We start from the raw sequence: 23,392 nt of genomic DNA on the forward strand, positions 1-23,392 counted from the left end.
ATTTACTTATGAGTATGGAACCATTCATACAAACATACTTAATATTATAAATACGTGAATTTGTTTATTGGTTTGTTACTTCTAAAGGCTTTAATGACACAACCAATCACCATAAAATTTGGCATACACTTAGATAGATCCATCATCATATCCCGGGCACACGGACTAAGTTGCGAATAAATGCTGGGGGAAAAAGGATTGTTAGTAATGCAGACTACCAGTCCGATAACTAGCTATATACTCTGTCAGGCCAACCTCCACGTGGTCTCTCTTAGAAATCATTGTGCTGCTTTTTAGGTGTATTCGTCACAATGGGCTAACTGATCTGCCTTACCATTCTCACCTATCATACCTCACTGGTGCCCCGCCAACTTATACTGTTAGCGCAAGCTGGGTTACCATTCCATTATCACCTATTAAAAAAGAAGTCACGAATAAATGCTAGATTATGTATAAAAAAAATCATTTATAGATAAGGGACCAGGCATGAAAGGTGACTAAGTATTGACACAAAATATTATAAAATGTTATCTTTATACCATAGGTATAAGGAGGGGGATTAAAGTTAGGATTTTCTGCATTACCTAACTAGTACATAAATAAATTTATATACAAAACTACTTAATTAGTAATGTTTGCGTGACAAGGAATAGAAAACTGGTCTTCGTGTTTGTGTAGAAGAGCCTATGAGCTGTTTTTATATTTGCATTGCTGCCTTTGTGTTATATATATATATATATATATATATATATATATATATATATATATATATATCTGAATTAGAATTACTAAATTAAAAATCTACTGATTTCCTGTAAAATAATTGAAATCGTCGCTTGATAGGTAGTGAGGGGTTACCCTGCGGGGGTAACTGCGTACAAAATCGCTGTTCTAGAACCTTCTTCTTAATTAGTTCAAGTCGAAATATACGAAAAACATCTTCATTTAGCATTGTAAAACTATATAACTTTATATGAATTTAAAAAATTTCTTTTAACTTTTAATATTATACAAGAAAAGGTAAAACCCCATTATACTTAGATCAATTATAGAAGTATAATTAGTAGTGTAAATCATTGTAATGAAATATGACAATGACCATTGAATTTGATTGTTCTTTTTATTTATATTAGATATATTCCGTTTATGACCTGCGATATTTGAATTCTATTTATTATTATCTGCTTTATTTGATACTTCTGTAAAAATCAGCTATTTTATAAGTGGTATCTATGTAATGACACGATTAATAATTACTCTATATTTAGTTTTATTAAAAACGATAACTTTTAATTTTGACAAAAATTCTGTTTTTAAAATTTATGACTCAATTCAGTCATATACTAAATTATCGACATTTTTCTATAAAAAATCCAATGTTACTGTTATATAAGTAAAAATGTACCCATTATATAGTTCTTCTGTGAACTTAATTCAAATATACAAGGAATAAAAAACTGCATGTTACTTTGTTTTCGTGAATTAAGATAAAGATATATAAGTATCAGTCTAAGTATCTTGGTATTACATTTTATCCAAGTCTATTCAGCCAATTAAGCATAATTGAATATCAAACTTTAGCTGAATCCTTCCATCAAAAATCACCATTGTTCATTGAATTGTGAATCAAATAATGCAATCACACCGGCTCATAATAGAACAAGTCAGTTCTATTGATGGCGTTGATTGCGGAATTGATTCAACAATAGCTACGCATGTTGTTTCCCGCAATTATCCGAAGTTACTCCAGTTTCCTACAATATAAATGAAATCATCCTTTGAGATTCTGCAGTCACTGTGATAACTATAAGAGATTACTATTTATAGACCACTTGGAATTTTCCACCATAAATTTAAATGTAAGTAATTTAACAATGTTCATTTTGATTGCTTATTAAAATTGACTGAAAACTATAAGGCAAGTTGATACATAAATGCTGAATTATGTAAGGTTTTAGACTAAAATAGTAAAGAGTAAAAGTACAGAATAATTAAATAATTTATTTATTTATACTAAAAAAAGCAACGTACAAAATTGTTCCTAAACTCAATAGAACCGTAAATGAAAATAAAATTCTCTTAGAACGTTTACACTCGAATTTTTTTTACACCACGAAGGTAGCAAATAAGCGTACAGCCCCTCTAATGGTAAATAGTCACTGTAACCTATGAACGCCTGCAACAATAGGAGGCCACATGAAGAAATCTTATTACACCCTTTTTGAAGAACCACATACTGTAGTCTCTAGGGAAAACTTCGGCGGGAAGTTCATTCCACAGTCTGAGCGTTCGCGGGAGAAAATTGCTCTGAAACCATACTATACGCAACAATTTGAGTTCTAGCGTATGAAGATAATTTCTTTGTCGATGGTGAGCGATGGGATAATAAAAGGTGGCTGTGCGTATTCTTTCGAATAATTTCTCAACTTGAAAGAATCCAGCACTTTTTTCCCTGGACATTTCATGTTCTGTGTGTGTGTACATGTGTGCGTGTGTGCATATGTGTGCGTACGTGCGTGCACGAGCACACGCGCATTTTTTCATGTGTGCGTGTGTGTGTGTGTGTATGTATTTGTTACGCAATTAAATCACGTTTTAATTTTATATTAATTTTATTACTATGTAAATAATTGTTTTTACGTAAAACATTTATGTAGCTTACATGTTAATAATTTTCATAATTCAATTTTCAGTATGAAACTGTTAGTAATATCAATGCTACTTGCTGTAGCAACGTTAGCATTAGCAGAAGAATCTAAATATACAGACAGATATGATAATGTTAACATAGATGAGATCTTAAACAATCGTAGACTACTGGTCGCTTACGTTAAGTGTATTCTGGAAACTGGACGATGCACTGCCGAAGGAAAAGAGCTTAAAAGTAAGTAAATACTTTTCTTCTTATACGTTCTTTCAACATACAAGAATATAGATCTCCTTCATGTTTTGCCACAAAGTAGCACATTTCACCATAACGCATACTACTTGTGTCTGCATAAGGTCTCAACTCGAACCTTTTTTCTCAATCGATTATCAGTTTTTCAGTTTATATGTTTGGCCCATTTCCTTGTATTTAAGCACATACTCATATATTAAACTATATACGATATATTAAACTACTACACTACACGTAACACTATAAATCGATATAAAATTTATTTATTTATAAAACAACTTGTCAGACATTAGAGTTTTTACCAATTCGTATGACAAGGCCTTATATAATTTACAATAAATTTTACATTAATTAATTAACACCATAGATGAACTCAGTTGCCATCCTGTGACAAATTTCTTCATTGTAATGGGATAAGTTTACTTGTGGATACTTCTTGTACACGTCTTCTTAATAATATATTAAGAAGACGTGTACAAGTATGATAATACACTCGTAAATCTATAATATAATATTATTTATATAAATTTTAATACATTTGATTGATTGTTTGTAATGGTTAAATTAAAATTACTTTTGTAGTTTTAGTTCAACCATTTTGGTGTATTTTACTTACATAAAAAAACGGTGTGAAACTACAACCGACCGTTAATATCTTAAAATTATACATTATATGAGTAATAATTCTAAATTATAATTAAATGAGTACTTATATAAATTTATGTTTCAGAACACATTAAAGATGGTATGCAGACAGCGTGCTCAAAATGTACCCAGTGGCAAAGACAGGGCGCCAGGAAAGTTGTCAAACATATTAGGGAAAATGAGTCAGAATACTGGCAGCAGATGTTAACTAAATATGACCCCAATGGCGAATTCAAAAGTATTTATGAACCTTTCTTAGAATCTGATGACTAAACTAGATCTTTCATAATAATCATAATAATAATGAATTATTTTATATTTTTAATCTAACTATGCTCTATCTTATATATAATATAATTATATGATCTCTGCTACAAATATATATATATATATATATATATATATATATATTATATATACTGAACTCTTGTTCTATAGTCTACCTGTAGTTAGTCTCTTTTGAGCTCAAAACTGCATTATGCCTATGGTGTTATATAAAGAATTGTGTTTTAATAAAGAAGTAACTAAGCAGAATATTATTTAATTTTTACAATTAATTTCCTCTTAGACTATAAATGTTGAAAATGTCGAGGTTCTTCTAAGATACTACAGCATGATGTTCTTAAAGAAAGGGGTAAAGAAGTTATGTTTCTTCAAGATCGGCAACAAGCGAGTATGTCCCTGGTATTGCAGGCATTCATAGGCTATGGTAACTGTTTACCATTAGGTGGCCCACCTATGCTATGATTATATATATAGTATGATTGTTTGCCACCTAAATGGTATTAAAAATTTTCTTAGTAACTCAATAAACAGCTATATGTAAAATTAACAAACCTCGTCCTACCTATTCATGTTACATTACAGCGATTAGCGATAGTTATCATTATAACTATATAAAAAGATTAATACTAAAAACATGCACATGATTAAAATCAAGATGAATAACACAAAATTAAGGTAGGACCATTTTCTAGATTCAAAATAAACGTTGTAATAGGATAATAGCCAAAAAAATTTATACCAATTAAAAACCTCCTTACTAAAAGATGTTTAAAGATGTAAAAAAATAGTTGTTTTGGCTTTCATGTAATAGGTTAATTTATTATCATGACTACAGTAAATTATGGACGTGGAATATTATTTTTATAAAACGTGTCTATTGATTTGTGCCTAACCTTACATAATTAATATTGTAATAACATCCTAGTAGTGACGCGTTTCTTTATTTACATTATATTCCATGACATAGTCATGACTGGGTATTACGTAAATTTTTAATCAAGATTTGTTTGCGGCGACCAGGAATATTACTTATTTAATCTAGATTTATTGCAATTTCAATTTTTTTTTATTCAATTTTGTTAAAATCGATGTCTAAACACAAGTCTAAACGGTTACAAGTACAAGTAAATTACAAGTACGTTAAACAATAGCAAGTATAAAGAATTCGTTAAATAATAACAAAAAACAATTACGCTATCGGACGATTTATGGTGTCTTCATTGTACTCGTACAAATAAGGACCGGTTTAAAAGTATTTTTTGTTATTCCCATATAACCAATGTATTTATTTAAAATTACAAACAAGTTAACATAGTATAAGATTGCTTTCTAAAGAAATTTTTTTGCTTTTATGGTTTCATGGCATCAAAAATATACAAAGGAATCCTTATGGTGCGACTGTTCGTCTGTCACACTGACAATTACTAATGTATTTGTTGAAATAGGGGATAGTTATACAAATCATAGGCCTGCATATATTGCAAAAATAATTTTCTTTTCTTTTCTAGGGTGTTCAAAATTTAAAAAAGGCTAATCAATATTTACATATTATATATATATATAATACATATATTTTTCTACGTACATAAATTTTTCTACTAGTGTAAGTGCGGTATCATTTCAAAGGGTTGCATTTCTATATTCTATATTAAAACTGATTTTTATAATACATTTTGTAACTGTATGATAGAAAATGTGAAAAAAAATAACATTATCTCACTTAACTTCGAAGGTTCTGAAGTAATTTTTATTTTATAACATTGAGGTGGCATACAAGCATACGGTCCACCTGTTAATAAAGGTATATGCGAATGTTACAAGAAAAATTGACTAATTCTATTACTAATTTTCTAACAAGTATAGTTTTTGAGAAATTATTAAGAAACCTCTAAAAATAAAGTTATGCGGTCCATGTTTTAATCACAATTATGATCCAAAATAAGAAATGAGATATGAATTAAAATTTCAATAATAATAACTATCAGATGTTTTTTTTTCGTATGCAAAATACAATAAAGGTATATTTCATATTTGTATATTTTTATACAGAACTATCAGCTTGTAAGTTCAACTCGCACTCAATAGATTTTTATTTTTACTTTTCTATAATCCCTAAATAAGATAAACAACTACTTGCGAATGGATGAGAGCTAATATGTTTTACCGCTTTTGTATCAGGTAAACAAAGTTTAATAGTTAATAGTTCAAATTTAGAAAAAGATAAACTCATTATTTCTTATTTTTATTAATGGTAATTCATTGATGAGTAAATAGGTAGTCTCTTCTTGTTAACGTGGTAAATCGGTTCACAAACTATACTTTATGAACTAATTACAACAATAGTACCTAGTCATAATTTTTATACTTTATTTATTTACTAACGACTCGTCCCAGCTTCGCCGCCGACCTCCCGGCCGGTACCGCCGCAACCGCTATATCCCTGCATTTTAAATTTGTAATATCTTCGAAAATATTCATTTAAGTTACATGCTGAAAAGGACCATATTGATCTATATTAAATGCAGAATGTATTTAAGGTACATAATTGGATAAGGATTTTTGAATAGGTGATAATGGTATGGTAACCCCGCCTGCGCTGTCGGTATACACTAGCGAAGCACCAGTGAGCGATGATAGTTGAGAATGAAAGCATGTCAGTTAGCCCATCCTGACAAATTCAACTAGAATTAACCACGATGGTTTCCAAGGGGAACCACGTGGAGGTCAACCTGACAGAGTATATATATTGCTTATAATGGGGTTATTTGACCCCATTACTAACAATCCCTTTCCCCCCTGAATAAGGATTAATGCTGTATTACTTAAAATCGCTTCGTAAATAAGTCATTATTTCTTGTAAAAGTAAAGGATAAATAAATAGTTACTATCGATATTAATATATAGTATAGGGCTATCCCTAAGAGATAGACATATACCATCGCGGACTTTTTTGTACACTGTTAAGGTGTATAATACTGTAGTAAATTGTTTAAGTCTATCTCGTAAGATTCAGCCAGCGTTTGCAATGTAAACCTGAGAGAGTCTTTGTACAAAAGTCGTATGCTTCGGCACCTCTGTTCCATTCGCGTTTCTACCGTAAAGCAATTGTTTACATGTCTGTGTTTTATTTTGAAGAATGAGATATGGCAGTGAATTTACAGGGTACAGAGGATTAACACCAGAGTCCTCAGGAACGACGACGCTTGGGGGATATCATGGGCGAAAAAGTACCCTATGTTATGTACATGGTACTGCTCGTGTCTATAAGCGACGGTTACCACCATCCATCAGGTGGGCCGTCAGCTTGTTTGCCATTCTAAGTTGCAAAAAGAAGCGCAAAAAATGTGTTTATTAATGTCATCATATTAGAAACCTCTAAAATTATCAGTATTTTTCTACTACCTATATTATGCATGTTTTATACATACTCTATCTACTAAAAGAAACCGCATCAAAATCCCTTCCGTAGTTTTAAAGATCTAAGCATACATAAGAACAGACAGACGGGAAGCGACTTAGTTTTATACTATGTAGTGACATATTATTTACATTTCGTATATTTATCTAGTTGTCTAGTTATCCTTTATTTTTTATCTATGTATATTATAATCATTATTTTTGTTATTTATGTATATATTATTTATTCTCTGTATTATCTTATGTATTACATCACTAGCAGTTATTTTCTTAACCTACACCAATAATGAAGTAACGGGTTTGTGATTCACTTTTCATCCCAATGGTTGATCGGTAGAGAATGCTAATGGTATTTTTTGAATTCTATTTTCTTTTGCTCAAAAAAGTTATTTAAATAAATATACATACATCTTGAAAGCTAGCTTTCTATTCGCTGATCACCAGGAATAATTAATTTAATATTGAATATAAAAAAAACACAACAATTAACATGTAATTTTTTTATTCCCATTGAACATTCTTACATTAAAGAAATGATGAAATTAAAGAAATGATGATACACCAAATCTCAACCAATTTAACAAATGATTTTTCACCAATATATTTTTAAACGTCAAACCATTGTTTATCACAGACTCGTAGAAGCGCCATTAGTAAGTTTTAACCTTGAATTGTTTTTAATTCGGATTCGTATTTCTCGACGTATTTGCGATCTTTGTCATATTTGTTGGTAAGTTCTTCCCAGTACTGAGGCTCGTTGTTGATAAGGTGACCGATCACCCGGCGGGTGCCGTCCTTTTGTGCTTCTGTGCATTTGGCGCAGTAGTTCTCTAATGCTTCTTTAATGTGTGCTGTGATGAAATTGTAATATAAATTAATAATAAATAACACAATTACACCTATAGACTAATTCTCAGGGGTAACCATAAACCATATTTTAAATACACTGTCGGGGACTTAATAGGTAGGGTGGATATAGACAACAACAGTGATAGACAATAATGGGAGAATGGCCAAAGAAAATACGTTAGCTTCCAAAAGACGACGCCGTTCGCTTCAGACCTGCCATGACCACGTCGAAACATCGGCAATAAAAATCAGGTATGTAGGTACTATTTCTGATAGTGTATTCAAAATATGCATTATTAACGCAAAAGTTTAAAATTAGCCATAAACCAGGCAAGACGAAGATTCTAAAATGTAGGTAATTTTTAATGTTCTAGGGCAATATTTTAGCATTATTACGTGACTATATGTCTTTGAGCACAAAATGTAATATACGGATAAATTTAGAACCTGAATCCGTTATCATCATCATCACATCAGCCGTTAACTGTCCACTGCTGAACACAGGTCTGTCACTATTGGGAGGTTTATATATATATATATATATATATATATATATATATATATATATATATATATATATATATATATAACCTGAATTACATTAAGTAAAAATAATAAATGTAAATGTATATATTTTACTACTTCTTGGAATAATTTTCCGAATTTTTAAAATTTAAAATTATGAAAATTTTTCAAGTTTTTGGATTTCTTGTTATAATTATATAGCTTGATAAATAAATCCTTGTTCTTAGATGTTTTCTAAACCTTGTAATTTGTAATCTAAGATACCAAATGTATTATGAAGAAATAAAAGCATATAAAAACCACTTAAAAATCCTTTACGGATAAATCTAAACTAATAAAATTATTTGTGCTTAGTTAGGGATGCAATGTATCAGCTATCGGTTTGAATTACATTTGCGTTGAACTTACATTTGAGTTCCTTGCCGTCAGCTGTGCACTTTCCTTGGTCGAGAGCGCACTTGATATAAGGCACAAGTAAACGTTTGTTAGAGAGAATCTCGTCCAAATTTACATTGTCGAATTTATCGGTGTACTGCTCGTTTTGGGCAGCTGCGAACGCTGCAATTGTCAACACAAGGAGAGCTGTTGCGGATTTCATTCTGAAATATAAGAAGTTGCACATTACTATAGAATAACAATATAATATAAACCTTTACATTTTTATTAAAGCAATACATCATTAAATACTAGGGAAAAAGTCCGTTATAAAACCCTATATTGTTTCCTTTTATGGACGGAAAATTTTTAACTGTGTAACAATTTATAATAGTTTCTTATAATAATAATGGCGTTCTATTTATATAAGACAAATTTATTTTTATTTTTTGTCACCTTAATTATATTAGGTAGTCTAAAATTCATAAAGACGTATCTAACCAGTTTATGTCCTTTACTTTAATATATTTGGTATTAGTTGTTTATTTTATGTTTTTATTTCATCATTTACAAGAGTGTTATAAAATTGAAAGGAAATATTTTTTTACAATATCATAATCAATCATTCTTTGCACATTGCTAAATATATGGTCCTAAAACAAATTCTTATTACTTTTAAAAATTACAATGTACACTCGTATTTAATTTATTACGAGTGTATATTGTAATTTATTTTTTACTTACGAGTTAAAAATTAATTATCGTTATTCTTCATCGACAATATGTGTACGACAAGTATAAGATAAGTAAGCATATTTATAAAATTGCTCCCTAATTATTTATTTCCCATCTATTTTTACATATTCATTGAAATATCGTAAAATCTTTTTTAAACAAATAAAGCTATCCTAATAATATTTATCGATTTAAATATATATAGTATTGTACAAAAAGGAAATAATAAACAAAATAGAAAAGACTTGATTGTTTGTTTATAACGGATAAATTTGAAAACTACACAATCTATAAATTAATTTAAGAAACATGGTAAGTATACAGATGTTAACAATAGATATAAGGCCATATTATTTAGGCAGGCGTATATATTATTTATTTAAGTCATAAATAGGCAGGCAAAATTTAAAAACCTAAAAAGTAGAAATGATTCTCGCATGAATTATTAAAACATAAAATTATAAAATAATAATATTAAATAATAGTAATATTATAAAACATATAAAAACTATTTTAAAAGATTTTGCACATATAAAGCTACTCGTACATCATCAGCGATTAAAACAGGCTATTTATTTTCGAAATTTCTATCTACCCGTGCAAATCCAGGCCAGATCGCTAGTTCAATATATAAATTTAAAAATAAACACCTTCTGCATATACAGGTCCTTCCAGGTTATATATAAACATAAAGTTATTTACGACACTAGCCTCATATCCAGTTTAATAATAAAAATAAATAGAAAAACATGTTTGTAAGAAACAATAAGGTAGCTACATTAGTTAGGTAACAATCGCATTTAAGTGTTATTAACAAATGTCTCTTTCATAAAACTGAAATTAAAAAAAAAAACTTTTGGAATAAAAATTAAAAAAAAATCACATAAAATTAAACGTTCACTGTTAATATATGCACTTATACTAATAATATTATACATCTCACTTACTTTAATAGTTTTAAAAGTTACGGATCGAGTAGCACAGTTGGCCAGTATTTTTATAGTGCGTGTAGTGTGGTCCGAGACCGTAACTTTTATACTATCTAGGTAAGCCGGTGGTCGTTGGCTCCCAGTCCTGAGATCAACAGCCACAAACGGGTTTACGATTCTACGAATGTCAAGTTAAATATGAATAAAAACATATTGATTGAACGTTATACGTCACGCGATCATGCAGATAGCTACCTCATAATTATTCCATAGCAATTTTAGGGTTTTCCCATTTTCAATCGATTTTTAATAAAAGAAGGCTTTCAATTCAACTGTTCCGTTGAGTGGGCAAAAAATGTGGAATGTTAAAAATAGAAATGTAGCGGATATTTTAAGTATGTTATATAACATTTTTACCAAAATACAGAATTGATTTCATGATTATTTTTAACTTATTGTTTTGACTTTTAAAGTTTAAACTTGTGTCAGTTTTATTTATACTAATTACACGATTGCCCAAAAAAGGAATATTTTTATCAAGTAGTCAGTTTTTTTTTTGTGGAACTTAATGTTAATTTATTATTATTATTATTATTTTATTAAATTTAAATGCATTTAAATATGGCAGTGATATTACAAGATTTGCAGGCATAACGTCTGTAATGGCTGTTCGTGTTTATAGGTGATGACTGCCGCTTTTTACCAGGTGATCCGTCAGTTTATTTGCTATATTGCATAAAACTATTAGAACAATGGCAAATGAACAGTAGTGGTACTGAATGACTATTCCATTCATAACCTAAGCTTTTGTCAGATATAATAAAATTATTATATCTTACTCAAAAATTATTACCTTATGCAAAAAGAAAAAAAGATGTTTGAGACATTCGAAATGTGGACATGGAGGAGCATGGAAAGGTTTTCATTCATTACTTTTTATGTCCAGCATAAGCTGGACATAAAAAGTATGAATGAGGAAGTCTTGAAAAAGGTGAATGAGAAACGAACGTTAATAAAAACAACAGAGAATAGAAGAGGCAAAATGCTGGGTCATCTTATACGACATGACGTTTTTTTTAAAGAGCATAGTAGAAGGAAAAATAGACGGCAAAAAAGGAAGAGGAAGACCGAGGAATAACTACATGGGGCAGATAAAAGAAACACTAGATGTCATGTTGTATAGGGAGGTCAAGGATATGGCCTGGGATAGAGCTGGCTGGAAGAAAATGCATGAATTAGTGAAAAGAAGATCTTATTTATAAGAAGATAAGCTTATATGAAGAATGGAAACTCTATTAGGGTAGGTTACTATTTTCGCTAAGAATAATAAAATATACTATAATAGAACGAGTATTTTTTAAGCATTACAAATATTTTTTATACATAAAAGTCGTATAGTCGTCAATATCAACAAAATTAGCATTTAAATCCTAAAGATCAATCTTTTCATTAAAAAAATATGCAAATCGACTAAGAAATTTATTATATATATATAGGTTTATACAATAACAATTCGAAACCACAACCGCTCAACCGATTTTAATGAAATTTCGCATATGTGTAGGTATTGTTTGCTTCAACTTGAGAGATAAAATAATTTTAATTTGTCGATTAAAATTATCCTATTTTTTCGTATCTCTCTTAATTGATAGTAATAAAGCAAAACAACGTTTTTCGAGTCAGCCGGTACATAAATACATACATATATATTAATAGTACATACCCTGTTGTGCATCTTTTTATTCAAAATAAACTAGAATAATGTAATAACTTTTTGCCCGCTAGATAGATCATTTCTAGATAGCATATCAATATACGAGTATACCAGTGTTTAGGGTAGACCCTCAATAATACAACAACGAAAACCGCATACGATTTGGTATAGTAGATTTTACGTGATATTGGATCAAACATACAGACAGACAAAATTTACACAGACAGAAAAAAATCATTGTTTTGGTTTTTATTGCTCTTATTAAGACCCCTCACATAATTTTTTTTTTAATATCTACCGTGTACAGACGTCTAGTTTCATAGCAGTTTTATTATATTAGTAATATTGGTGCCTACAGTAATATTCCATCAACATGTGCACGACTAGTTACGCTCGATATGGATGGACTAGTAATCCGCAGTAATTATTGTGTGATTGTACCTACAGTACTACGTAATTTGATTAAATCATCATCATCGTATCAGCCTTTAGCTGTCCGTTGCTGAACATAATACCCTAAAAGGGGTATTTTGCCTCTACTGGCAGAATACCCCTCTTAGGGTATTTTGCCAGTAGTTGTCACGCTTGCCAAGCGGATGCAACCGCAGTCAGGCTTTAGAGATGTTTTAAAAGGGCTGCTGCCTATCCCTCGCCCTCTCTTTGTCGGTTCTTACGACACCCACGGGAAAGGAAGGGGTGGCCTATATGCCGAGAATACACGGACATTTGATTTGATTTGATAATGGTTAGATTAAATATATAAATATGTAGTAAGATTATAACTAGATCATGTCTATACATAGGAGATATTTAAGAAAAAAGTATAGAAAGCGTTTTAATAACAATAATAGAAGTCAAAGTAATAATTGTTAGAATTTTTGTCTGTCTGTACTTTTGTGCCGACATCAGAAAGAAACTATTTCATAAGATTTTTTTATACAACTTAGAATGGCAAACAAGCTAACGGCCCACCTGATGGAAAGTGGTAACCGTCGTCTATAGACATGAGCAGTACCATGGACATAACAGAGTGTACTGTTTCGCCCATGATACCCCCCATGCGTTGCCATTCCTGAGGACTCAGGTGTTATTCTTTAGTACTCAGTAAATTCAGGCCATATCTTACCCTTCAAACCGAAATACAGCCATGCAAATACAACTGCTTCACGGTTGAAACGCGAATGGGACAGAGGTACCCAAGCAATCGACTTTTGTACAAAGTCTCCCTCTGGTCGAAAAGATTGGATTTAACTTTCACAGTGTGTTTCTGAAAGTTTACTATGAATTTGGTGTATGTTTAATCTTGATACGCCATCTAGAAGTAGTCTATTTCATGAGATTTTTTACTTCCAAAAGTTCCAAAGTTTACACATACCTAGTTGCTATTGTTCTTTTGACCTCATCTTTCTCTTATTATTTTTTTACCTTTTTTAACGTAAAAGAATGCAAAATTAAATTTGATTCTTTTTTTTATACCACTGAGGTGGTAAATAAGCATACGGCCCACCTGATGGTGAGCGGTTACCGCACCCCTTGAACGCCTGCAATACCAGTGGTATAACGCGCGCGTTGCCGATCCTGAAGAAACCTCTTTACCTCCTTTTGAAGAACACCGTGCTGGGAAAACTTGGGAAAACCTCGGCAGTATTCTGCAGATATTCAAATATATCCTTACTAGTATTATAAATGTCCATGTAGTAACTGCATAGAATAGACCACCCCTTCCTTTGTCGTAGGCGTCGTAACTAACTTAAAACGTCTCCAAAGCCTAATCGCGGTTGCCAACCCGACTACCAAGCGTGCCAGCGACTGGCAAGACACCCAAAGGGAGGCTTATGTTCAGTAGTGGACAGTAAAGGCTGATATGATATGATGTTCGTCACGATAGGCTAACTGACCTACTTTCATCGTCACCTATTATCCCTCAATAGTGCCCCGCCAGCGTATACCGATAGCGCAGGCGCGGTTACGATTTCATTATCACCTATTAAAAGAAAAAAAAGAGATATGATATGATGATTAATATTAGGTATATATGCGAAAGTTTGTTCGTACTACGAAATTTGATTGACACGTAATACTTATATGGGATGTAAAAGAATATTAACTACTTTTTATTCCGATCAATAAACATATTTTGGTCACACGGAAGAAGTCACGGGTAAAAGCTAGTTGAAGATATAAAAACAAAAGTGATGCGCCATCACGTCGTGTTTTGTACGACATCTACCTACATGCTTGCAGCGAACGCATAAAAGAATGCAGATTTTCTACGTTAGCAGAATTAAATGTCAAGTTAGAAGTGCTCTCAATAATGACTCACATTTTCGTTTTGATATTAACTAGCATTATTGCACGTCTTTGAAAAGTAGGATGTTATAAAATATTGCTGCTAGTAAAGATGTTCCGAGTCTGGCTGACTTGAGTGCTGACTTAAATATCTAATGTACTAGGTCAGTGGTTCCTAACCTTTTCAATATTATTACCAAAGCCCTTGTTGAAAAACTGATTTTACCCCGACCTTAAAATATTAACAATACAAGTTAACAAATACAAATATTTTTTAATCACAAATTTAAACGTATTATAGCCCTTCTAAAAGTTTAATTCATTTCTGGAAATTTCAGATTTGTTGAAACTTCTAGCAAAGAAAAAACACTAACTATGCCAATGGTTATACCCAACTGATGCAAAATGGTAACTGCGTGCATGTATGCATTTATTCTACTTTAATTCTTCAAAATAACTAATCTTCATTTTTATACAGAAGAGACGATACATAATGTTATTTATTTTTATATTTATTTTGCTATTTACTTTTGCTACGCTATTTGGCTTTTCTCTGACTTCTAAATATTCTCCGCATAATTTTATAAATTCTATCGTTAGCTTTTATTCCTCTTTCTCTATTTTATATCTTAACGAGCCCATATCCATGGCAAACAATTTCATCTATTTGCTCAAATAACTTTTAGCCCACCTACTCTTAGAGCGCTTTTGGAATCTTGCCTTCCAAAGATTTAGATATTACGTATCTTCTTGCACTCATTTTATTCAAAATCAAATATGACTTTTTAATTCTTCAGTCAATCGTTTTTCATTATAGTTACTATTCGTATGTCAGTCTCAAGATTAAAAAAAAACTAGGACTGCATCAACTTAAAATAAATAGCAATAATACGAGTAGGTACATCTAAGTATAACTATACAAATGTATTATATAATATATTGACAAAATATATAAATGCATAGTGATAATTTTATCAACCGACTATAAAAAGACTTTTAAAGGAGGTTCTCATTTCAGTTGTTTTTTTTATGTTTGTTACTTTATTATTCCGTAGTTGGAAACCAATTTGGAAAATCCTTTTTTTATCTGAAAGGATATACTTATAGACTAGTCTTACAGAAATTTTATCAAAACCGCTTCAGTAATTTAGTTTTAAGTCAAAATAACTGATTTTGCCAGAACAGAAGTACTTTTTTTGTGGAACACAATCTCAATTATATAAATGAGCAAACGTGAAATGAAACTAAAAAAATAAGTTTTAAATAAATTCTTTATTTTTTATTCTTTTAATTTCATTACCTACATATGTTCATTATGTTCTCACTAAACCATTTTACAGTGTTCTCTTTCTAATAGTATTGAGTAATTACACTAAACCGTATTCTTTTTCGTATTTTTTTGAGAAATTGTTATCGGGATCATATTTAGCCTTCAATTCATTCCAATAATCTTTTTCATTGCTAATAATATGCGTCAATACTTTTCTAGTACCACTTTTCTGTTTTTCTGTACATTTAGCGCAGTCATTTGATAAGGCCTCCTTGATGTGCACTGTTGACAATAAATTATTAAATTATTAATCAATACAAATTTGGGATATAACTATTTCGTAAAAGTAAGTTTTATCTGTTATTCAGATTGTGATAATCTACTGATACCTGTAGAATATAAAAAAGTTTTTTCATTACTAAAACACATTAATGTTTATAAAATATGCTGGTTCTTGTTGTATATATTATTATTTATATTTAATTTCAAGTAAAAATGCCGTTTGTTGACTTGATGTAATATATATTTTGTTATAATTAATTAGTTTTTTTTTAATTTTCTTTTTTAATAAAAAACTACATTTATCAATGTATGAAAAAGGTTCATTTTGAACAATTAATGTATAAAATTTTCCTAAGTACTAAATATATTTTTTTACCACTAAGGTAGCAAACAAGCATACAGCCTGTCTGATAGTAAACGGTAACTATAGCCTAAGGACGCCTGCAACACTAAGGGTGTCAGGTTTAACGTACACCGATCCTGAAGAAACTTTAATACAACCTTTTTGAAAAATCACATACTGTAGTTTTTAAGGAAATTTAACGGATGTTCAACTTACATTTAAGTTCCTTTCCATCGGGGGAGCATTTTCCTTGATCAAGTATACATTTGATATAGGGCACCAAAAGGCGTCTATTTTCAAGTATTTCATCCAAATTAACGTTGTCGAAACGGTCCGTGTATGTCTCCCGAGGATAGGCCATGACCACGGCTGCTAAACTCATCAAGCAAATTATAAAAGTCTTCATTCTGAAAAGGTAAAGTCATGTTAAATCTTTAATCTTACTTACTATTGCAAATGGGAACGTATGTGAAGACGTATGTATGGTATGGATGTTTGTTAGCATTTTGCGCAAAAATTACTAAAATGATATAAACAAAATTTGGAATAAAATTTGAATACGAATAGGTTGTATCCCAATTTAGAACATAGAATATACACTGATTCACACAGGCAAAGCTGCGTCAGCTAGTATTATAAATGTGAAAGTGAGATTCATAACTCTTGGTGCATAATCGTCATGAAATTTGGTATAATACAATATTTTTGTATAAGTAAATCAATATGTTCTAATCACACAAACGAAATCATGGGCACAGCTAACTAGTCTTTATGTAAGCGTAGACACGCGATATAAGCAAATCAAAAACTAACATGAAAAATTCACAAAAATACAATAATATAATCTTCGTAAGTTTTCTACTGTTTACGATCTCTATGGTATTTCCTAAAAAGCGATATTTCATTATATAAAATTTGCTAAACTATTTATACTACACATTGCACCACAATTCCGATCACTTTTGGGTATATGGATATATAATTATGCATAAACATATTCATATATTGTGCGGTTGCCGTGTAGCCCCAGCATTGGATGAGCCATCTCTTCCTTTCCTGTGGGTTCCTTAAGAGGCGACTAAAGGAACTTCATCACTAAAGCCTAACTGCGGTTACCAGCCCGCCTGCCAATCATCGCAACAACTGGTAACACCCCTCGAATGGCAAATACCATGGGAAGTTGCCTCCCGAATTATGGCCCGAATTATGTTCGGCAGTGGACAATTAAAAGCTGATATGATGATAATGATATCCATATACTCAAAAATATTAGCCTACTTTCTTTTATAGGGGGGACTCTAATTTTTTGTTTTTTGGAATTTAATAATATTTTTAGAAATTTCACTATATTACTGTGCACATTTATCGTACTACATATATCACTATGGTTCACAATAACATGGCGTTAACGGATTCGTATGCATATATTACACAATATTCCTATAACTTCTTTAAAACGTTATTATAATAGCACTATGATTAACTAAGTACCTGATACTATTTGCTGAATCTTGAAACTAAATGTCGTTTGAGCCAGCCATCGCATCACAGCCATCTTTTATATACAAACGTAAGCAACTTTGACACTACAGAAGTAAAAAATATTACCTACATAAAACATTATAATATACTAACATTTGTCCCTCACCTTTGCCCGTATACACTAAGATTTTCTATGTGATGTTGTCTCAGTAAGTAGGTACAGACATAATAGTTTATGTATATGTTATTGCAATTTTAGGATCCGGAATAACAAGCTTGAAATTATATTGATATTATTTAAATTCTTTAAAACATTTATTACAAACATATTGTAAGAGTAAATGAAAGTTTTTAATGATCCCCATGATGATGATAATCATTTATAATTTCTGTTAAATTAAAAAAGGAACTCTTGTAATGTTCCTGCTTACCCTCTGTTTTTTTTTTTATAATTAAATCAAATCTTATTAGAAAGCAATATAAGTACATATATATTAGCTTTGTTTATTATATTTAGTTGATCAAATTTATTCTCTCAATTGACTGAGCTGTAAATTAATACCCCACATTGTGTTTAATATTACTGTATTTAATACTACGTACTTAGTATACCATGTCTTACATATGGATGTCAAACTTGGCCTGCTAAGAATAAAGATAACTAAAAACTTGTAGTTTGTCAGCGCAACATGGAACGAAGTATGCTAAACATCAGACTAAGAGATCGATGGACAACTTCAAAAATAAGAAAAAAAAAGCGAAGATCAGTGACGTGTACAAAAAATAAGAAAACTTAAATGGAATTGTACTGGACATATAATGAGAACCAACAAAGAAAAATGGACGAAGGATGTAATAGAATGGTATCCTAGAAATGGGAAAAGACAACGAGGAGGGCAAATCAAAAGATGGGAGGACGATTTACCTAAAGGATGGAGAAAGTCAGCCAGGGATAGAGGGAAGTGGAAGCAATTGGGGGAGGCCTATGTCAACAGACAACCTGACCAACATAATGGTTGCCAGTAAGCTAGCTTATTAACAAGTAGTACCTAAGTTAAAGTAAATTAAGTTAAACTGTGGTCAGCGAATAAAGGCTTTATTATTATACTTAGTTTACAAGTATTTAGTTTTAATGTAATAACTACCGGTTAACTTAGTGTAATTTAGTCAAAAAAGCTCGACTAGTTTCGAAATCATTCGGGTTTCTTAGTCTTAAGCAGCTGTAAGGCAAGCGGAAGCCTGACTAAAAACTAAAAAAAAAAACTAGAAACCCAAAGTTAGTCGAACTTTCTCGATCAAATTATATATAAGTTAAACTAGTAGTTATTACACTAAAATATAATGTGTGCTACGAAAATTTTAACAAGGATTTAGTTATTATTCTAAATATAGACATTATTCTATAATAATGTCTATATAGATTCTACTGCAACTAATAAATAAATAACAAATATGATAAACAGGTTTTGTTTAATTCGCAATTCCACTTAAGCAATACTTGAGGATATGCCACTCTCCCTATAATAATTGCTAGATGCATCTTCGATTCTGTGCAAAATATTATTAGAATAAAAGTACCTAATGAATAAAAAAAAAATTTGTTCAAATCATTTTTAATACTAATTAATACTGCATTATTATTGTAGATAGAGATAATATCACAATTTTACATCTGTACAGTTTACAATAAGAATTTTTATAACTACTATAAAATATCAGAATACATTAGACAGCACATTAAAAACAAAACATTAGTGATCATATTTAATGTCTACATAATAATATCTACTGATATTTTCTACATTAGCTTTGTGTTGTTTTAAACTTTTTACATATAACATAATTCTTGGAAATCCATTTTGCATTAGATGAAGTGTAGATTCTTTATTATAATAGTAGCTATTGTTATTAATTATTATAAAATTTAATACACTTTATTTTCGAAAGTATATCATCAAGGCTTTGGCTACTGTTTCACCTATTCGTTCCAGGAAAATGATAAAAAGAAGAGGTAAAAAGTAGAGTTATACTTTGTCTTGATAGGTTCACCTTTTCTTTAGAGTTAACCTTGGGCAGCCCTATATTCATTCTCGTATTTCTTGGAGTATTTTCCAGTTGGGTCGTACTTCGCTGCCAACTTATTCCAATATTCCTGTTCATGGTTTATCAAATAAGAGATGACCCGGCGGGAGCCGTTGCGTTGATTTTCTGTACATTTGGCGCAGTCATTTTCCAAAGCCTCTTTAATGTGAGCTGTAATTACAAATATGAATATAGATAATTTTTAAAATGCTGAAAAATTTTTAGATACTCTTATGGATGATCTTTTTATATGAGGGAGTCCAGAAGGAGTTTGCTATCGATAATGGTCTTTTCACTATATTTAAAAAAAGTAAAGATTACTTCAGAAACCTTGGATTTTACTTTTTTAGTTTATAGGTAGTGTAAAGTTATATACATGGTGGATTAAGTTTTTCAGAAACTTGGGGCGGCAAAGCTAATTGAGAGCCCAATTTAAAAAGTTAATGTAATTTTACAAGATTTTTATTTAGTTCACATTTGTATTTATAAGTGTTTGTATTTATTTAGTTAAAATTATGCAAGTGAAATTTACATTTAAGTTAAATAAATACACATATAATATGGATATGGATGAAGAAAATAGAGGTGTTTGGAGGTTCATACTGTGAAATTCAGTGGTTTCACAACATTACAGTGTTCTAATTCAAAACGTTGATCAAACATGAATTTCCAATGAAAGATTACAGATTAAAACAGCATTGCGAAGATATCGCGTAGCATACACACAATCCTTCTTAGTCTTTTTTTTTATACAACTTAGAATGGCACACAAGCTGACGGCCCTCCTGATGAAAAGTGGTAACCGTCGCCTATAGACATGAGCAGTACCATGGACATATAGTCTTTTAAGAAGAGATCAAGAAGAATGAATATATTAAACATTTCTAACAAATATACCCATATATATATATATATATATATATATATATATATATATATATATATATATATATATATATATATATATATATATATATAATATATATTCAATAGAGTTACTGGATTTATATGTAGAAGCATAAAAACAAACAAAATAGTACACACATTAATACCACTTTTCCTCTCACTTTAAACATACACACACTCACACTGTTCACCTTCTTTCACACCACACACTGAACGTTACAGATTTAAAAATTTAATTAACTGTAATTTTCTATTCTTTTTTTTTCCTTATTTATCATTATGTTTATTATGATTGTAGCTTAATATTGTTAATTCTGCATGTACAAATACAAAGTATTAGTTCTTGTGTGTTGAAAGTAACTAGCTTACAAGGCACAGGTTACCCTAATTTGTAAGCTAGGGCAAAAAACATGTAACTGTGCAACCCTGTATTTGTTAATAAAGTTTATTATTATTATTAATTAAATAAAATTTTACGTAATTCTCTAAAGCTAAATGTTACTTACATTTCAACTCCCTACCATCAGGAGTACACCTTCCTTCGTCAAGAACGCAGTGAATATAGGGCACCAGTAAACGACGATTGCCCAGAATTTCGTCCAAATTAATATTGTCATATCTGTCAGTGTATTGGCCACCTGGACGGCCCACAACTGCGACCACAAAGGCGATAAGACAAAGAACGATGCAAGTCTTCATTCTGAAATATATCGAAATGCAGTATATGTAAAATACAATAAATGGCAGCGTACGAGGGTTACAATGAGCATCATAATGTATTCTATTAACAACAGATGTCACTTTTCATCAGATGGGCCTTCGATTTGCTTGTTAAGGTATAATAAAAAAAACACAAACACAATAAAGCGCCTACTTATTTCTTGGTTTGCTAAATGATTGACTGGTAAAGAACATCGTCCGATGTTAAGTCTGCCAAATGTACACAGAATTTTATTATGTATTAAAGTTTAAATAAATAAACTTAGAAAAAAAATAATTTACCTACAGGTTCAGTTATTCGGATAAGTATTACATATAAAAAAACTGTAGGAAAAGACTTTTTTTTTTAATATTTGTTAACGAATAAATTTTCATTATAAGTATTTATATTTTTCTTCTAACGTTTTTTACCGATATTATGTATGTATATAATTCTTGTAAAATCGATGCAGTAATAAACATAAATCAATCAACATGACTATTTCCTTTTTTAAATTTATGTTGTTTATTTTTATTGTACTAAATAATGACATATATAAGAACTATTGATAATTTTTAATTACCTACAATATGTGCTACCTCGAATTATACGTCATTTTACCATTATACAAGAAAACCTTGTGTCCACTATTACTCAAAATCATTATGACTCGAAGACTTAAACATTTTTTTTATAAAGACGCCATCGTTGTAGTGTTTAAATATTAAAAATTTAACTAACTTGAACAAAATTTTTTTAATTGCGTATTATTCACTAGATAGTATCACTTAAAACGCAAACTAGGTACTAATACACGTACTGATACTAGTTACGCGACCATGCGTGGTCTGACCTACCTTGATTTATTAATATGTCACCACTAAACACTAGGTAGACGTTGTCTGTTACTGTGATGTGTCTATACAATTAAATGGTCAGACGTCGTCGACTTTTTATACACATTAAGCATTGTGGACACATGGAAAACTTGTTCCGAACTATTTCGAGGAAATATTCGTCACTGTCGTTTAGGAAGTGTAATTACATTAACGATCATAGCTTTATTATACATTATGTAAACGCTTCGATCTTGGATGTTTCTTATTTATTGCAATTTAAGAAAGGACTGTATTAAAAAAACAACAATGGCTTCAAAAAGTTTCTTTCAATCTCAATTTCACTCAATTTTTATTTTATATTTCACACAATATCGTGAGAATTAGTACAAATATCAACATAATTAATTTTCCATTTTATGTCGATATTACATAATTTTTTTCAAAGTGACTATTTTATTAGGAAGAAAACATTACGATTTTTTTTTTTTTAAATAAGACATCCAAGATTTTTTTCACTTATAACCATGGATACTCCAAAACATTGAAAATATTTGAAAAACTTTAATCACAAATAAAATTCGATTTCTTTTATTATTATAGAAAACAGTCCGAGACAGAGGGTTAGAATATTTTACTGTAAATCAATAAGGAAGTTTATAATCAATATTACATAATGCATAACTAATATTTGGAACTATATTAGGTATTCCAATCCATTTTATTAAAATGAAAAGCAGTAGTGTAAAGAATTAAAAATTTCATAATTCTAGAAGTAAGGTTCTAGAAGTAGAATACCAAACTCTATTCATACCTTGGTCGATAATTG

General features: G+C 30.3%; 3 protein-coding genes across 3 annotated transcripts; 1 reads left to right on the forward strand and 2 right to left on the reverse strand.

The window, feature by feature from the left end:
- Positions 1 to 1,700: 1,700 nt before the first annotated feature.
- On the forward strand, positions 1,701 to 3,922 carry LOC128201824 (ejaculatory bulb-specific protein 3-like). Its single transcript, XM_052899942.1, has 3 exons — positions 1,701 to 1,859; positions 2,694 to 2,884; positions 3,630 to 3,922. Exons 2-3 carry the CDS (start codon positions 2,695 to 2,697, stop codon positions 3,815 to 3,817), a joined length of 378 nt encoding a protein of 125 aa, XP_052755902.1. The 5' UTR covers positions 1,701 to 1,859; position 2,694; the 3' UTR covers positions 3,818 to 3,922.
- Positions 3,923 to 7,731: 3,809 nt separating this feature from the next.
- On the reverse strand, positions 7,732 to 10,834 carry LOC113521712 (allergen Tha p 1). Its single transcript, XM_026907346.3, has 3 exons — positions 10,678 to 10,834; positions 9,029 to 9,219; positions 7,732 to 8,097 (listed from the first exon to the last, which is right to left on the reverse strand). Exons 2-3 carry the CDS (start codon positions 9,216 to 9,218, stop codon positions 7,907 to 7,909), a joined length of 381 nt encoding a protein of 126 aa, XP_026763147.1. The 5' UTR covers position 9,219; positions 10,678 to 10,834; the 3' UTR covers positions 7,732 to 7,906.
- A 5,081-nt stretch (positions 10,835 to 15,915) lies between these two features.
- On the reverse strand, positions 15,916 to 22,719 carry LOC113521833 (uncharacterized). The gene is made up of 6 exons (XM_052899738.1): positions 22,585 to 22,719; positions 21,534 to 21,727; positions 20,104 to 20,292; positions 18,584 to 18,587; positions 16,774 to 16,964; positions 15,916 to 16,214 (listed from the first exon to the last, which is right to left on the reverse strand). Exons 2-6 carry the CDS (start codon positions 21,724 to 21,726, stop codon positions 16,030 to 16,032), a joined length of 762 nt encoding a protein of 253 aa, XP_052755698.1. The 5' UTR covers position 21,727; positions 22,585 to 22,719; the 3' UTR covers positions 15,916 to 16,029.
- Between the last annotated feature and the right edge of the window lie 673 nt (positions 22,720 to 23,392).

Source organism: Galleria mellonella, unplaced genomic scaffold (assembly GCF_026898425.1).
Source record: "Galleria mellonella isolate WM207_F2 unplaced genomic scaffold, CSIRO_AGI_GalMel_v1 utg63, whole genome shotgun sequence".
NCBI classification, from domain to species: domain Eukaryota; kingdom Metazoa; phylum Arthropoda; class Insecta; order Lepidoptera; family Pyralidae; genus Galleria; species Galleria mellonella.

Bases quoted from the DNA above. Each gene is read 5' to 3' on its own strand.
- LOC128201824 (XM_052899942.1), top strand. From the start codon at position 2,695: ATGAAACTGTTAGTAATATCAATGCTACTTGCTGTAGCAACGTTAGCA. The intron at 2,885-3,629 runs GTAAGTAAATAC...TTTATGTTTCAG, and splicing joins CGAAGGAAAAGAGCTTAAAA to AACACATTAAAGATGGTATG.
- LOC113521712 (XM_026907346.3), bottom strand. From the start codon at position 9,218: ATGAAATCCGCAACAGCTCTCCTTGTGTTGACAATTGCAGCGTTCGCA. The intron at 8,098-9,028 runs GTAAGTTCAACG...ATTTCATCACAG, and splicing joins TGACGGCAAGGAACTCAAAT to CACACATTAAAGAAGCATTA.
- LOC113521833 (XM_052899738.1), bottom strand. From the start codon at position 21,726: ATGAAGACTTGCATCGTTCTTTGTCTTATCGCCTTTGTGGTCGCAGTT. The intron at 20,293-21,533 runs GTAAGTAACATT...TTGTAATTACAG, and splicing joins TGATGGTAGGGAGTTGAAAT to CTCACATTAAAGAGGCTTTG. The intron at 16,215-16,773 runs GTAAGTTGAACA...TATTGTCAACAG, and splicing joins CGATGGAAAGGAACTTAAAT to TGCACATCAAGGAGGCCTTA.